Source organism: Eptesicus fuscus, chromosome 22, assembly GCF_027574615.1.
Source record: "Eptesicus fuscus isolate TK198812 chromosome 22, DD_ASM_mEF_20220401, whole genome shotgun sequence".
Lineage (NCBI taxonomy): Eukaryota > Metazoa > Chordata > Mammalia > Chiroptera > Vespertilionidae > Eptesicus > Eptesicus fuscus.
Genome location: NC_072494.1, coordinates 43,961,948 through 43,979,934, shown reverse-complemented (window position 1 = coordinate 43,979,934; position 17,987 = coordinate 43,961,948). Strand labels below are relative to the sequence as shown.

Below are 17,987 nucleotides of genomic sequence, written 5' to 3'. Positions count from 1 at the left end.
AAGCTATTATCCTCTTAGGATATTTTTACCAATTTTGTGTTCCGCTTAGATTAGGGAGAATATAGTGTCTCCTTAAGCAAAATACTTATTAGAACTCGAACAAGTCTAGACTCAATTGTTTTTTGAAACAAACAGTTCTATATTAAGAAGGTGTAGTGCCCTGGCCGGGTGGCTCAATTGGTTGGAACATCCTCCCATACACCAAAAGGTTGCAGGTTCAATTCCCACTCACGGCACATACCTAGGTTTCCGGTTTGATCTCGGTCCGGGGCACACACAGGAGGCAGCCGGTCGATGTTCTCGCTCTTACATCGATGTCTGTCTGTCTGTCTCTTTCTCCCTAGAATAAAATCAATGAAAACATAGCCTCAGTTGAAGATTAAAAAAAAGAAAAGAAAAGAGTAAATGGTAGGAATTAATACCCAAATCCAAAATTTTAAAAACAAGTGGAGCCTATCGTTGCTCTTTAAGAGAAAATATAAATATGACAAATCTTCAGAGCATAAAAGGTTTCTTCAGACCTTTTAAGAATTTTATTATAAAAAAACTGTATTTATGCTCTTGTGACTATTTGAATAATTGCATTACTTTCATAACTACAAAAAGTTCTTAATGCAGCTATCCTCAAAGAATTTTTATTTTATCAAGAGTTTAATAAATTCTGTCATTCATCCACCCAAGTATTTGAGGGGCCGTTATGTTCCTGGCTGTTCTCACTGCCCCAAAAATCCATTGATAAAACAAAGCCTTTATGTCCTAGCGACAGATACAACAAATACACAAACGAACATGGAAAAGGATTCAGTTTGTGCTAAGTGCTGAGAAGAAAAATCAAAGAAGATAGTTTTAAATGAACATTGAGAAAGGGCATTTTTCAGGGTGAAGCATATACATTCTTTGGCTCTCTTTTTTTTCTTTTGACTATTACTGTTGTTGGTGAAAATTACTGAGAAACTCAGCATATGTATTTTGTATGCTAATCTAAAAATTTAGTCCCAACTAGGGAATTTAACATTTATAGTGGATGTGACTATGGAGGACTAAAATCTTTAGTTAATCACCACTTTATTTTTAGCAATAAAGTGTGCATCTCATGAAATTTGTAATTCTGGAGTGGTGTCAGCTCGCACCTGTCGCTGGGGAGCCTGCTGAGACAGCACAGGATTACTGTTCAGCTGCGCAGGTTTTATTCCTCGGCATTTGCTTACATCTTCTCCCAGTCAGTGGAGGTCTTGTATTTTTGCCAAATAAAACATGCCCCATACTAACAGAAGCTATCGGTAAGCAGTAGGAGTGCGTTGGGGCCGGCTTCACCCTCATTCTTCGTATGTGCCTCTCTGGTAGCCCCTGATGTGTTCAGTTTGCACAAACGTGAAGTACTGCATAGCTCCTGTTCCGCACCAACTCCATTAACCAAGTTCCTCTGGATGCTTTCAGAGCTAAGCAGCACTGTGACCAGTGGAATTCTGGCAGGTTACCACAGTCAGAAGCAGACTGTGAAACTCTGCGTGCTGTTGGTGGGAGAGAAAAGAACCCCGGTTCCTACCTCTCCGTGTGAGTTCAGCTCTGAGCCTTCTGCAAGACTCCGACGTGGTGTCTAGAGGAGTAGCCTCGCTCGGCGATTTTTCAGGGAAAGGAAAGGTTGCGTGAGAGTCCTTTCTCTTCTGCTACTCAGGTCCTGTCTGATAAATTTTATCTGATTTTGCTTCATTAATTCATGTATTCACACAGTAGGTGTTCATCAAACCTTTATTATTATCAGGCCGTGTGCTGCCATAGACGCATTTCCTGTCATAGACGTTTTATGTAAGTTTTTCACTTAGTCTTGCAGCAGCGTTATGAGATGGATATTGTTGCACTGTGTAATTGTGCCGAGTACTAACTGCATCCGGGAAGGGGAGGGTGGTTCGGGAGGTTTTCTGGGTTGGCGGTAGAGGGCGGAGAGTGGGAGGAAGATGAGGTCTGTGGCATTCAGAGCAGGATCTGGAAATAAAGGCCCCAGGACTCCCATCAGGAGGAACCAGGCCGAGGCGCAAGGAACCCTCCTTCCTGTAGAAGACAGAGCAGACATGCGCCTGACGAAGGGAGCGCCTCCCTCTCTGCACGGCCTTGGAGGGTGCTTGTACTTTTAAAGGAGCAATTCCTCTGGCATTGATTCATGTTTAAGTCCATATGGACGTCTCGTTTTACAACTACAAAAGCAAATAACTACAATTTAAATATGAATAATATGATACAGATCAAGTTGAAATCAGCAACATGAAGGAAAGTGACATCACGTCTTTGTGGAAGTCACACTGACAAGGGCAGGCGACGCTGGCTGTGCGGGGCGGGTCCGTGTGGCCGGAGAGAAGCTTTGCTCTGACTGGGGCTGCGGGAGGCGGAAAGGTGAGGTGCCCGCGCTCCGCTCGGCGGCCCCGGATCGCAGGCGTCCCCAGAGGAGCCCGAGTGCTGGACTGTTTCCTCATCGAACGAGGCGGCCCACGTGGCCCCGGCGCCGCTGGGCCCCGCTGGAGAAGTGCGGGGCCGCAGGACCCCTTGTCCACCCTGATAGCGTCCACCCAGGACCTCTGCGGACGAGGGCGCATCAGTAGAAGTCGGGCGTTTGCGGCCCGTTTCTGTCGCGGGCAGGCTGCTCTGCCCCGAAGCGCGCTCCGTCCGTCCGGTGGCGGGCCTTGGCGCCGGCCTCTCTGAGACCGGGTCCGCCCTGGGCGCTGGGGTCTCGGAAAACCCGTTTTCAACACTTGGCTTCAGCTCTGCAGCACAGTCATCCCTGCCGACCCGGTGCCACGGGAAACTCCTGCGGTGGTTCGTGTAGAATCCGGGGCTCCCGTGGAAAGGACACGTGGGAGCCGATGGCGGTGGCCCTGCCCCAGGCGCTGAGTGGCCCTGGCAGCCGGCGGCTCCGGTGCCCGGAGAGCGCTCCCTCGGAGGCCGGCAGCTCCCGCCCGGCCGGTGCCCGCGTCCTCCATCTCCCCGCCGGCCTGGCCTGCGCAGAGAGCAGCGGAAAGTATTCCCAAGCACTTGACCCCAGGACACGTCGCAAGGTCACAAGGAAGGTCACCCGGCACCTGTGTCACTTCGGGGCGGTGGGCGGGCGCTCGGTGCCTGGAGCAGGACGTGCGGGCGAGGTGGACGCAGGAGGCCGAGGCCTGGGTCCAGCTTCTTCCTGCAGAAGCTCCGGCTGCGGGGCCTGGCCGGGGCGGGGGGGGGGGGGGAGGGCCCAGCTGTGCCCTCACGGCAGCGGGTGGAGTGCGTCCAGGCGCCGTGGAGCTGCGCTGGGAGAAGGGCAGCGCTGTCGCATGGGGTGCAGCCGCGACCCCACGATGGAGGCTGGAGGACGGCAGCAGCTTCCGGGTCTCTCCAGCAGGACACGGTGACGCCAGGCTGGTGTCCAAGACGGCCAGGTGCCCAGAGTTGGACAAGAACGATACCCGAGTGCGCGCCTGACCCTGCTGCCGTGTGCGACCAGTGTGCCACCCGGCGCCACGTCATCCTCAGAAACTTCTAGATCTAGACAATGCAGCGCCCCGCCGCAGCCTGGACTGCGTCCCGGCCCGCTCTGCTGGGAGGCGGTTATCAGTGACCCCCAGGTCCCTGAAGACGTCATGCACAGTCTCTTGGGGTGTCATTTTTAGTTGATTTTTCTTTGGGGAGAAAATGGGGACACACCATCTGGTGCAAGGCCGTAAGGTTGGCCCAGGAGAAAAGATGGTCGTTTTATTTATTTTTAATACATCTATTCTTAAAGTTTATTTCAGAGAGGAAGGGAGAGGGAGAAAGGGAAACATCAGTGATGAGAGAATCATGGGTGGGCTGCCTCCCGGGGCTGCAGCCTGCGCACGTGCCCGCAACCAAAGCCAGCCAGGCCCTTCCGTCTGCAGGCCCTGCTCTGACCCTGAGCCAAACCCGCTAGGGCAAGCGTCGTTTTAAAAAGCAGCTGTATAGGTAAGTGTTGCCAAGGGCTTTTTTCTTTTTAATGGTATTGGTGACATTGAATGGTCAGGGGTTACTAAAAAAACTAATGTTTAAAAGAAGATTAAGTGAAGCTTTTCCTAAGATTGTGCTATGTGTTAACTTTGTTGAGACCTCAAAAATGCTCCTTTTATGCCATCATATTTGTCTTTTTGCAAGGATAGGGGTTGAAATGGATGTGTGTAGTCACTGTATGCCTCCAGCTTAGCAGATGGGAATAAAACTCGGTTTTAGAGTTTTATGGTGCCCCAAGTGTGCTCATCTGAACGTCAGTTTTCAGAGGTCTAGTTTCCCTTCTCAGTTGGACTGTGATCGTACCTTTGTTATTTTTTAATTCTGATGTACAAGAAACATGAGCACATAACGAGGAACAGACCTGAAATGTTCCAAAGAAGCGGCCGTCACACCCCTTAGAAGGGAGAGGAGGCCTGGCAAGGGCTGCTGGCCCCGCGCGCAGTGTCCGCCGGCTTAGATCTCTCTGTGCCGCCCAAGCCCCTGCTACACCGGCCGCTTCCGTCACCCCCTCTGCTCTCAGTTGATGTGCATTCCGGGTCCTTCTGTCTCTCAGGATCTGTCCTTGTGCGCGTTTCCTCTCACAGCACATGGGTCCTTCTCGGAGCCTACAGACTGAGGCGCCTGGGCCTTGCCTCCCGCCGCTTGAGGGAAAGCACAGGTGTCGTCTCAGCAGGAAGCTTCCGTTGGCGTTTTTCAAGGTTGGCCTTTCCCGGTCTCCCTGGCAGGTCAGCCACCGCCCGGGGTCACCTCCTGCTGCGGAGAGAACTCTCACTTGTGATGCAGTCTGTCTCCGTAATGGTTTTCCTTCAGAATTGTATCTTTTCTGATGATAAAGATACGGGGCCGGCTGAAGTACCTTTTATTTTTTTAGTGTTAGAATCATTTGTGGAAGTTAGTGATACGGATTTGGAAAAAGCATTAGTGGTGGGAGGGAGTTTCGATGTCGTGTTATATAGCGCTGACTCTTGAACAGCGCCAGGCTCAGTGCTCGGACCCCTCACACCGTTGAAAATCCTGTGTAACTTTTGACTCCCTAGAAACTAACGAATAGCCTGCCAGCAGCACAGTTGGTGAACACACACTCTGCATGTTGTGTGTAGTGTACACTGTATTCTTACAGAAAAGTGAGCTAGAGAAAAGTACTGAGAAAATCCCAAGGAAGAGAAATTACATTTCAGTTATATGAAAAAGATACCCATGTAAGTGGACCTGTGCATCTGAAACCTTTATTGTTCAAAGGTCATTGGTGTAGGAGTGAGGTCATTCCTGTACACAACTGACAGCTTCGTCTATTCCCAGCCAACTAACTGTGTCTCCATCTTCTCAATATTTTGGAGGCTGCATGTATACATAAGTTATGATCTTAATCTTTTAATTATTTTCTAGTAATACTATCAAGCAATAAATAATTTTCTTAAATGAATTTGTGGGAAAATTATGAGGGATTAAATTTATTCTTTGTGAGAAATGAAAATGCATTTCCCATTGAAATGTTTTCCACACAATATAAGACCCTCTGAAACTAGGTGGCCATGGAGTCAGAGTGGATTATTCAGACTTAACTTAAAATTCTGCCTTTCCCCTTTGGCCATATCTTCCTGAGGATATATTCTTTGCTATAAATGAAATTATGTCTTCAGAGCTTGCTATAAGTAGAGTCATTACATGATTATTCCTTCTTTTAATTGGGCCTGACCATCCCTCTCCCTTGCCCTTTAATAAGTCACGTCACTTGAAGGAGACTCTTTCTGAGGCGTGTGGCTGTCTGTCCAGCGCGAGCCTGAGGACGCCGGGCGCTGCTTTCGCTTTCTTGTCTTCCTTATCGGCCTCACTTGAGGCATGAAAAGAACATCACAGTGATTCTGCTTCAGTCACCTGTGTTTGTATTTCATCTGCAGTTATAGCTAGAAAATGTCCCTCCTGCTGACTCAGATGGGTATGAATGTTTGTCCATTCGAACCCATAGAGATAAGCAAGATTTGTAAACTGGTTTAGTGGAAACTATTGTCAAAGTAAACTCCTGAAAAATGATATGGCAAAACAACTTTATTCTTTTGCTGAACTTCTTGAAAAGCTCGAGCCTTTAAAACAACAGAACATTACCTAATAGAAAGACACCCCGCCCCCGGAGCACCCCGTGTTTCCTGGTCGTGTCTCATCCAGATGAGTGCAGGAGCCCGACCCGCTCAGACGGCTTGGCAGCGCCTCACGGCACTCAGTGTGAGATGGACAGGGAGGGAAGTCCCTGCTTGCTCAGCTTTCAACCACAGTTAATTGTCTAAGATTTAAAATATCTGTTCCACAGCCCCAGCCAGTGTGGCTCAGTTGGCAGAGCGTCAGCCTGTGAACTCAAGGGTCCTGGGTTCGATTCCGGTCAGGGAAAATGCCTGGGTTTGCGGGCTCGATCCCCAGTACGGGGTGTGCAGGAGGCATCCAGTCAGTGATTCTCTCTCATCATTGATGTTTCTATCTCTCCCTCTCCCTTCCTCTCTGAAATCAATAAAAAAAAAAAAAAAAAAACTAAAAACACACACACCTGTTCCACACGTAATATAACCATCATCTTTTGCTTATTCCTTTTGCTCTTAAGCTGTCAAATTTTGTGCCAGATTGAAATAAATTGTTTCTAATACCCAGGCATGTATTTAACTAAGAAAATGTGCATGACCTTTGTAGTTAAAGATTTTTGGTATTCGCATTTTTCTACACTGTATCAAGCTAAATTGGAGCTGCAATCCTATATAATAAAGAGCTAATATGCTAATTAGACCAAACAACAGAACAACCGTCCGGATGACCTTCTGGACGAAGCCAGGGCTGGGAGGGCCGGCAAGGCAGCTGGGGCTGCGAGGGCCGAGTCCCTTGCATGAATTTCATGCATCCGCCTCTAATATTTTTATAAAGTCCCTATTTATGCAATAATTAAGCCCTTTGTGATTTTACCCTTTCTTAAAAATGGTTGCAAAAGCTTTTATAATAAGCTTATCTTACAAACTTGTATCAAAAGATGGTATCCAATAAAATTCATTTGCCTATAATTAGTACTTAAATCCCTTTTTTTGGTTCCTTTTAAAAAGATGGCTGAATCAAGAATATGTGTTTGACTTTTGCTCTTAAGAAATGGTTTTAAAAACTCATTTTGGAATTAAATAAATTTAAATTGTTTTTGCAATTCATGAAAGCTACTCAGATTTTGATTGGAAACTCTGAAATCGGTAGATGTGGCTTTAGATCTTGGTGGAATTCCTTTCTTAAACCACACAAATGGTGTAAAAGAGGCTTAATCTTCAAGTTCTTAAGCTGTGAAGCTTTGAGCTTTTACAGATTACTGAATTGCTTATAAATGCTTTGGTTGTTGAAGGCAACATTTAAAAAATAGTCTTTATGAGATTTTCATGTTTATATAGAATTCTTACCAAATGGTCTCAACCATTGATAGATAACTGTGGTAAATTAAAATTTTTTTTTTTAATTTCAAAAGGACTATCTCAATGCTCAGAAATTTGAAAAATAAACAGGAGGAAGTTACCCATAACCCACTAGTTCAGCAAAATTATTGAAATGTACATGTGGGTTTCATTTATTTAAAACAATACACATATGTTTTTACATCATTGCAGTGTAGACTGCATATTTCTATAGAGGATAAACATTTAAATACAGTCTGACCAATATTATATTTCATTTGACTGATCTCTTCAGATTCAGATGGTAATAGAGAAAACTCCCTTTCATCCTGACTTCCAAGGATTCTCCGGGCTCCCACAGGTAACTGAGAGACTGTCGGTCAGAGGCAGGGATTTGGACAGAAGGGTGGAAAGGAGACCAGGTATCCAGGAGGAGTGTGTCTGGATGGCTGAGAACATCTGGGTATTTAGATAGGACTTCACTCTGCTTGTGCGTTGGGCTCTGTAGTGGGATTGTCCATATATCTGTGATAATTTTTAAAAAAAAAAAAAATATATATATTATTGATTGTTTTAGAGAGAGAGGAAGGGAGAGGGATAGAGAGATGGAAACATTGATCACCGATGAGCTGCCTCCTCCATGCGCCCCACAGGGGCAAGCCCCCCCCCCCGGACATGTCCCCTCCCAGGGATCGAACTGGTGGCCTCTTGGTTCCTGGCTCGCCTCTCAAAGAGCTACACCAGCTGGGCACTGTGATCATTCCATTATTTTGTACTTCCTCCCCCGCCCCCAAAGGTCATGTAATTGCCTGTAAAAATAAACAAGGAAACAATCCTCCGTGGTTTGTGCGTGGGAGGAGACCCGCTTCCTCGGCCACGTGGAAGCGTTTCTGAAAGACGCTGTTGTCACTGACATGGGCTTTTAAAACCACTTATCTTTCCGAAGACGGAGGACTCGGTCATTTACGGAAGCAGGTGCGGGGCCGCCTGCCGCCTGCAGCCGAGCTCTGTGCCGCCCGCGGGAGCGCCGCGCTGTGCGAGGTGCCTGTTCACGCGCGTGTGTGTGTGTGTGTGTGTGTGTGTGTGTGTGTGTGTGTGTGTTCTCTCTGCTGCGCTAGTGTGACGAGTCTTCACCTCTAGAGTTCACTTAGCTTAGTGACCCAGCAACTCAAATGTGAAGTTTCACGGTACTGAAGCTCGCCAGTTCTCTCAGAGTGGTGCGGTACCCTTTCTTCTGGTGAAAAGCTAGCAGGAGCCGAGGAACGGGAATTGAACCTACAATCAGAATTGGGGTCCTTTCACGATTTGGCCATTTATTTTGGCATCATTAGTTAATCTCACTTTTGTAAAATTTTGCAACATGATGTTGGGAATAAAAATGTGCTTCAAGTCATATTGCTATGGCAGAGTAACCGAGAGACAGGAAGACAGACCACCAAGCACTCGGGAGATGCAGGAATTCACCTTTATTCAGAAGCAGCGGTGCTGGGACTCGAGAGTCCGTCCCCAAAGCTGAGCCCCCAGTTCTGCTGAACCCCGTCTTACATAGCCCCGGTTCTGTTTCTTGCTCTGGGTCTTTGGGTGGTTTTTAACGTCCTGTTTTGCTAAAAGCTATTTCTGTGAGGCAAGGTTGCAGCAGACACATAGCTGCCACCAGCTGCTAAGCCCTGGGGCCTTGGCTTCAGCCAGAGCCTCTGCAAACCCTTGTTCCAGGACGGTGGCCTGTGTGGCACAGCAAGTGGGAGCTGGGCTGGTCATAGGTCAGCAAGCGTCCTGTGACTGCAGAGGTCGGTTAAGCTGCCCACACATTATTGCTTTCAAAGTGTAAAGCATTTTGAAATTCTTTTTTTTTCTTTTCTTTTTATTAAGGTGTTATATGTGTACATATCTTACCATTGCCCCCCCACACTCCACTCCCATACATGCCCTCACCCCCCAGTGTTTTGTGCTTATATGCATGCATACAAGTCCTTCGGTTGATCTCTTATCTCCCCCACCTCTCCCTAACCTTCCCCTGTAATTTGACAGTCTGTTTGATGCTTTACTGTCTCTGTATCTTCTTTTTGTTCAAGTTTATAATGTTCTTTATTATCCATAAATGAGTGAGATCATGTGGTATTTTTCTTTCATTGACTAGTTTATTTCACTTAGCATAATGTTCTCCAATTCCATCCAGGTTGCCGCAAATGATGAGAATTCCTTCTTTTTTATGGCAGCATAGTATTCCATTGTGTAGATGTACCACGGTTTTCTGATCCAGTCATCTGCTGACGGGCACCTAGGCCGTTTCCAAATCTTAGCTATGGTGAATTGTGCTGCTATGAACATAGGGGTGCATATATCCTTTCTGATTGGTGTTTCTAGTTTCTTCGGATATATTCCCAGGAGTGGGATTACTGGGTCAAATGGGAGTTCCATTTTCAGTTTTTTGAGGAAACTCCATACTGTTCTCCACAGTGGCTGCACCAGTCTGCATTCCCACCAGCCGTGCACGAGGGTTCCTTTTTCTCCGCATCCTCGCCAACACTTGTCGTTTGTTGATTTGTTGATGGTAGCCATTCTGACAGGTGTGAGATGGTACTGCATTGTCATTTTGATTTGCATCTCTCGGATAATTAGTGACTTTGAGCACATTTTCATGTGTCTTTTGACCTTCCTTCTGTCTTCTTTCGAAAAGATTCTTTTTAGGTCCGTTGCCCATTTTTTTATTGGATCATTTATCTTCCTTTTATTAAGTTGTATAAGCTGCCTGTAGATGTTGGAGATTAAACGTTTATCAGTGATAGCATTTGCAAATATGTCCTCCCATGCAGTGGGAAAGTTCTTGAGTAAATATGTATTTCCAATTGGGATTTTTGAGGTAGAGGGATGTACTTCGGCCCCTTACTTTTACAGAGGAGGAAATTCAGACCCCGTGGGTGACGGGGCACCCTGCGCCCCGCATGTGAGGAAGCACCTTCCGTTCAGGCTGGTGCTCCCCCGCCCACACCACCTCCTCTGGAGAAGTTTCCTAGAAATGTGCAGGCCCGCAGAGTGCCCCGAGTCAACGTGTCCGTACGAGGTTACTTATGCTGTGGAACTTAAGGGAAGGTTACATGTTTCCAAACCAGAATGGGCTGGCATACTTTTAATTAAATATTATTAGAGAAATCTAAAAATAGTCTAAGTTTAAGTTAAATGTAACTTAATTTTGGCCATGAAAATGACCCAGACTACACAAAATCCAGCGGCTTGGGCCCCAAGCCCTCTCTTCCGAGGAGGGGTTCCCTGTGCCACAGTGGGGCTGGGGGCCGGGGGCCAGAACACGGCTTCCTTGTGTTGTTTTATGTGTAAGCATATCCTCCAGATAACTTCGAAAAAAGCGAGGGCTTGAAAATGTCCTCTTCATCCCTTACGGTGTTTGGCAGATAGTAAGTTTATAAAGTATTCTGAATTAAATTGAATTGAGGTTGGATCAAACTAGAGAGACATTTCTCCCTTTACTTCAGGACACAGGCGCGGGCGGCGCTCCCTGCGGCTGCGCGTCCTGGAGACCTGGCTTCCAGCGAGCCCCGCTGCATGGCCCCGCATAGTGAGCGATTCAAAGTAGCGCTGGCCGTTCTCCCCGGCTCCCCCGGTTCCATGCAGCTATTCCCAACCCGGCTGACCTGCTGTGCAAGCGTCCGGCGTCATCCTTCGCCCGTGACGTCCACCCGGGCCTTAGAAATAGGCAAGTTCACGTGCCGAGGAGTCCCGCAGCGCCTGTCCCAGACGTCGTGGCCGTGGACTTAGTGCTTTAACTCACCCGCCAGGTTTCTCTGCTTCCAACGCGAAACACTAGTTTCTTAAGTGTGTCCAAGTGACAGTTTGCTAAATACTGAAGAAGGAATTCTTTTAGATCTTATTTGCTAATATAAATAAAACGTTCTAGGTAAAAGCTGTGCCATGGTTTTGAGCAGTTTAGGTAGAGTTCCGTGGTGGACACCTTCTGCTTCCTGTGTGACACCTTTCTGCTGGTTTCTGCGTTGTATGGGGTGAGATCAGACAGAACCGGTGAACCCGTCCCTGTGTGGTTAACATCTCCCTTCAGTGCTTCCGCTAGGCACCGTCCCCGACGGGCGTTCGGCAGACTGCATGGCTGCTGCTCAGCTCGTGCTTATAAAGAACTAACAGTTGGCATGAAAAAGACCTCTCAGAAAGCCATTTTATGAGCCTTCCCGGCTGGGGGTCAATATTTTCAGTAAGAAGCCAGTAAACAGAATATAATCTATTGCATTTAAACTCCACATTGTTGCATTGCATTAAAAGAAGTCTGAAGACCAAACACTATGGTAGGAAGAATAAAATATTCATTAGAGCCCTGCCAGTGTGGCTCAGTGGTTGAGCATCAACCCAGGAACCAAGAGGTTACTGATTCGATTCCCAGTTGGGACATATGCCCGGCTTGCAGGCTTGACCTCCAGTGGGGGGCATGTGGGAGGCGGCTGGTCAATGAAGTTTCTCTCTCCATGTTTCTTTCTCTCCCTCTCCCTTCCTCTCTCTAATAATCAATAAAAACATTAAAAACAAACAAAAAACAATATTTAGAAATGTTTTGGTAATTTCTGTTTATACTTTTAGAAGAAGATTAAGAGCATTGGCACCAAGATGAAATGAGAATACCTTGATTAAAGCAAGCAAACAATTGCGGTTTCTTAAGAGAGCGCCTCCTGACCTTTGCTTTGGAAGGGCACACGGAGACATGGCCCGTGCACCCCGAGGCATGCGCATGCTGCGAAGCGTGTGCAGGACCCACCGTCTCCAGCTCCCTCGGATACTGTAAAACTTTGAAAATGAAAAAGGACATTGGAGAATTGGAAAATGAAAACGTTGATAAAAGCAGAGGCTATGTGATTTATCATAGAAAGAAACATTATATTACTCATTCCTTTTAGCTCTTCTATTCCTACCTCAGAAATCATTAAACTTTATTGAAAAAAATTTAATTTAAAAGTTTTGCCTAGAAAGTAAATTTGAAGTTTTTAGTATTATTTCACAGTAGTGCCGTTTGATCTCTTAATTTAAGCATTTCTTAAACATCCTATATAATAAAAGGTTAATATGCAAATTGAACAGACAGCAGAATGACTGGTCGCTATGACACGCACTGGCCACCAGGGGGCAGATGCTCAATGGAGGAGCTGTCCCCTGGTGGTCAGTGTGATCTCCTATGAGGAGCAGGCCTAAGCCATCAGTCGGATATCCCCTGAGGGCTCCTGGACTGCAAGAGGGTGCAGGCCGGGCTGAGGGACGCCCCCTCCGAGTGCACGAATTTCATGCACTGGGCCTCTAGTGTTCATATAGAGGCAGATTGGTGTTCCTTTTATTATTACTATCATTATTTTTTATATTTTTACTGATTTCAGAGAGGCAAGGAGAGAGAGAGAGAGAGATAGAAACATCAATGATGAGAGAGAATCATCGATTGGCTGCCTCCTGCATGCCTCCCACTGGGAATCGAGCCTGCAACCCAGTCATGTGCCCTTGACCGGAATCGAACCCAGGACACTGGACACTTTGGTCCGCAGGCTGACATTCTGTCCACTGAGCCAAACCAGCTAGGGCTGGTGTTCTTTTTAATGAGTTAATGCCAGGATATAGTTATTCCTTTATTTTATTTAGTCTTTTTGAAACTTCACTGATTTCTATACTAAATTTACTCTGAAATTTTAACCAGGAATGCACAGGGATATACCAGAAATTTAAGGGATATACTTTATTTCCACTTGGTAGTTTGCCTTGTCAAGACCAACCTTTCCTAGCACGTTCTTGAGGGAAATTTTACAGTCCTCCCGATTTCTTTGTGTGAAACAAAAAGATCAGAGTTGCTTTGGAAAGAAAAAGATCACGATCTCTAGTGAAGACGGGGAGGAAGGGGGCAGACTCGGGGACTCCTGCAAGGAGAGCGGACTTTAGAACCTAGGTCCCGGAGGACCGCTTCTCACCTCCAGAAAGCTGTGCTGTCACCGACAGGAAGCCGTCAGCTAGAAAGTGTCTCCCACGCCCTTCCCCCTGCTGTGCTGCTCACACACACACACACGTGTACCCAACGTACACTCGCACAGCACACCTCAAGCACACATGCAGTACACACATGCGCACACATACACATGCACATACACACACACGTAGACACATGTACACACATACGTGACACTTGAGGCTTCTCTTGGGCAGGTTTGCCCCATTCCTACAGCATCTGCCTAGAACTTTAAAAATTATTATTTTTTCCAACCCAGCATTTCCCTCATTTTTTCCAACGGAAAGTACAGCCGTTCTCTGAGATATCTGCTTGACTTTCCCCGAAGTGTTTCCGGGAGTCTCTTCCTCGGGGAGCTTGTTGACCCGCTCTCTGCAGCCTCCCTGCCGCCTGCCCGCAGTTCCTTTGCGACCATGTGGAGGATGCAGCTCAGCCTCCAGGAAGTCCGCGTCCTGCCGGTGGCCTGAGGAACGTGGACTTCCGAAGTGAAGCCTCGTCAGCAGGACCCCTGACGGCCCCGCGGGCCCGCTCTTGGTGAACGGCTGTTGGGTGCTTTCCTTCGGAAGCCGTCTTTGGGCTGCGGGCTGCTGGCACCAGCGAGCGTGACGGCAGCGCTCCGGGCCTCCCTCACCTCCTGCATCACGCTGTCCGGCCTCGAACGGCTCGCGTTGTAGCTCACAGCACTTGCGACTTCGAGCAGCTCTTGCTATTGAACAAAGTCTCCCAGCCCTCCCTGTCCAGAGCAGGTGTCTGACTCCATGTTTCATTTCATTAGAGCAGTGTGCATTCAGGGCCAAGCTCTTCACAAGAGTTTCTTGTTGCTTTTCCTACAAAAACTGCTCTAACCACAATTTCCAGGGTTAATTATGACTCTCAATCAGAGCAAGAACTAAATGCCTGGACAGCACTCTACATGCACATTGCTGTGCTTTGGTTCCCAGTCTTGCAGTGAAAGAAAAATGTTAACTGTTCACTTTTACTAAATCTTGGTGTCTTTTCACACTGTACTTTAACATTTATGTAATACTTCATTAAATTACACAGTTACGCTAACAAATACGAGTAGCAGCAGTTTTGGAAAACACACAAATGGAGTCATGAGCTGAACAGTGTGCTGCGGGCGTCGGTCAGTGGGTTTTAGGGGCGAAAGGGCCATTTAATCTAGCAAGTCAGCCTACATGGGCCGGTTTCTCCTCTACCCGACACGTGGAACCCACACTTCACCGCACTTCCTAGGGCCTCAGTTTTCCTGAGCGTTCCCTTCCTGACCTCCGGCTGAGCAAGGTGTGGTTGTGTTCTCTTGGTGCGTTAGTCTCCGGAAAGAGAGGAAGCATGGCCTGGGATGCTGGTATGCACTGAAGTGTGTCTTTTTCTAACAGCGTGCCTGGACGAGGGACTTGGGAGAACTGTAGGAAAATAGCATATTTTCTCAGGCACAGCATTGCCTAATGTTGGAAAGCTGATACTCGTTCCCACGGTGGAATGTGTGGGTGTTTCCCCCCAGCGCCTCTCTGGCTCCGGGGCCGGAGGGACAGCCTTGATTGTGTCCACATGGCGCTCCCTGCAGAGGTCCCAGCCGCAGGCAGCCAGGGCTCTGTGGAGTCTGCTACGGTGTCTTAACACCTTCTGAGTGACCGTGCCAGAATGTGTCATGTTTATCTCCATGGCAACCTCTTTTCTCTTGTCCTTTTATTTTTAAGTAGCTTCACCTTTATTGCAGCTGGATTATTTTAACTGACTTAATAGGAGGCTAAGAGTTTCTTTCAAATTCATCAAATTATATCTCTACTTTTGCAGGATTTAATTTCCTCTGCAAGTTCTTTAACAAATAAGTAAAAACAGGAGGGGGAGTGTATCAGGAAGGCTAAAGAATAACTTTTTTATCAGTTAAGAAAGAGGAATGCTGTCTCCGAAGAACTCTAATTGGAACCCCTCTTGACTAAATACCTATAGTGCTGTTTTGCAAATTTTTAATACAACTAATAATTAGCTGTAGATTTAGCTACGAGTAACAGAAAATCCAAAATGATGGTGTCTTAGACAAATTATAATTTTACTTCTCTCACTATGCCAGTTCCAGAGGTCGTCAGGATGTGGAGTTCCTTCTGCCACGTTGCCCTCGTGGTCCGAGAGGGCTGCCCCGCTCCAGCCGGCGCTGCACTCCAGCTGCGGGAGTTGGGTGGGGTGCCTCCCGCAGTCAGCAGTCGTTGGCCAGAACTTGAGTGTGTGGCCGCAGAGGAGGCTGGGAGTGTGGTCTGGGTTCTGGGTGGCTTTGTGTCCACCTAAACCTGGAACGGAGAGCCGATTGGGCACAAATTCTGGCACAGTGAGCATTGTTTCCCAACAGCATGGAAGCCTGGACTTACACGCTTCGGCAGAGACGGGCTCTGCGGGCCGGGCTGAGGCGGCAGGCCACGGTGGGCGCCGGCTCTTTAATGAATGGGCAGAAGTAAACGACATCCTTGTTTCTGAAGATGTCGCTGCTGGCGTGGGTCAGTGAGTCGCTGAAAAGAAGAGGTAAACAGTGGAGGGGAAAGGACTCAAGATTCAGGGTTGTGGCAAAGAACATTGAATTTGAGGAAGTGAACGTGGGCATTCAATAAAACAGCTGCGCTGCCCAGGTGTGGGTCTGCATGTGTGCACACGTGTGTGTTTGTGCACGTGTGTGTGCATTCGTGTGTATGAACTACTTCACCGTGAGATGAGCACCATCACAGCTTGTGGCGCGCCAGCTCGATCCCCTGCAGTTCTCGTTGTGAGGCCTCTTGGGAATGAGCACTTCAGCGCGGGCTTCCTCCCAGGTCGCGGCCTTTCGTTATTCAAGGGCAGGCAGGGGGAGTGTGAGGACTCTGCATTCACAGGTGACTCTTCTTTTTCCCACGTCATGTGTTCTTTTGGCTTTCTGCTGCAAAAGTAACTACTTTGTTTGAAATTCAATGAAGAGAGAAAGTAGGAGATGTTATGTTCAGGAAAGAAATTTAAAAACAGAGTTTAGGGTGGCATCCAGATTGCAGCAGGAAATCCAGACTTAGGTCTGAGCCTGACCTTAACCCGTGACCAGTGGAATCTGAGTGTGTTTATTTTTATCATAGACTTACTTTAGGGGACCCTGAAGCAACATTTTAATTATAGTATTTGTAAGTTTCATGGCATGAAGATCAGCAAATTTTGTTTTTTCTTGGCTACAATATGTTATCTGACTCGCAGGAACTTGTGATCTTTGTGTCTAACAATGTGTTTAAAAAACTTTCTGCAGCGCCGGGATTCTCGGGGCTGCTGGACTCCCCCCCTTAAAGAACATGTTCTCTGGGAAATGTTGCCCGAGTTAGACAAAACATGCAGTTACTGGAAATGTTTTCTGTATTGTTCTGCTCACATTACATTAATTTCGGCTTGTTCACATTCTAGATTTTTTCTTAGCTTTGCTGGCAATTACACTTCATAATCACATTGACTGTGAACTAAGTTGCGTTGATTTTGCCGCTCTCGGCTGGCTTTTTGATGAGCTCTTTCTTAGAGGAAGGAGTGTGTTGAGTGAATGATGAGACAGATGAACAAAGTAACAAGAAAGCCAGAGTTAAACTCACACTTCTGCTTCGTCTCTGGTTAGCTTGCTCCCTCAAATGGAAACACAAATGTACATTTTTGTCTTTTTCTTTGTTCTGTGACAATTCCTGTTTTTTTTTAAATAAACCTTTATTGTTCAGATTATTACAGTTGTTCCTCTTTTTTCCACCTATAGCTCCCCTCCACCTGGTTCCCATCCCATCCTCTTCCCTTACCTCCCCACCACTGTCCTCATCCATAGGTGTACGATTTTTGTCCAGTCTCTTCCTGCACCCCCCACACCCCTTTCCCCCTGAGAGTTGTCAGTCCACTCCCTTTCTATGCCCCTGATTCTATTATATTCACCAGTTTATTCTGTACATCAGATTTTTTATTCACTTGATTTTTAGATTCACTTGATAGATAGGTATTTGTTGTTCATAATTTTTATCTTTACCTTTTTCTTCCTCTTCCTCTTCTTAAAGAATACCCTTCAGCATTTCATATAATACTGGTTTGGCGGTGATGAACTCCTTTAGCTTTTTCTTATCTTTGAAGCTCTTTATCTGACCTTCAATTCTGAATGTCAGCTTGGCTGGGTAGAGTAATCTTGGTTGTAGGTTCTTGCTATTCATCACTTTGACTATTTCTTGCCACTCCCATCTGGCCTGCATAGTTTCTGTTGAGAAATCAGCTGACAATCTTATGGGTGCTCCCTTGTAGGTAATTAACTGTTTTTCTCTTGCTGCTTTTAATATTCTCTCTTTGTCTTTTGGTCTTGGTATTTTAATTATGATGTGTCTTGGTGTGGGCCTTTTTTGGGTTCCTCTTGTTTGGGACTCTCTGTGCTTCCTGGACTTATAAGTCTATTTCTTTCACCAGGTGGGGGAAGTTTTCAGTCATTATTTCTTCAAATAGGTTTTCAGTATCTTGCTCTCTCTCTTCTTCTAACACCCCCATAATTCTGATGTTGGTACACTTGAAGTTGTCCCAGAGGCTTTTTACACTACCTTCAAATTTTTGGATTCTTTTTTCTTTTAGCTTTT

At 46.7% G+C, this 17,987-nt stretch overlaps 1 protein-coding gene across 4 annotated transcripts in view; it reads left to right on the top strand.

The window, feature by feature from the left end:
* Nucleotides 1-17,987, top strand: part of ATF6 (activating transcription factor 6) — a 157,689-nt gene that overhangs the window by 114,158 nt on the left and 25,544 nt on the right. Inside the window, exon 16 of one of the 4 annotated variants that reach the window (XM_054712283.1) lies at nucleotides 11,997-12,351. The exons of the other annotated variants lie outside the window; for them this stretch is intronic. Within the exon in view, the coding sequence (XP_054568258.1) occupies nucleotides 11,997-12,032 (36 nt within the window). The 3' untranslated portion in view covers nucleotides 12,033-12,351. Of the gene's footprint in view, nucleotides 1-11,996; nucleotides 12,352-17,987 lie in introns of those variants that run through there. 4 annotated transcript variants of the gene reach the window in all.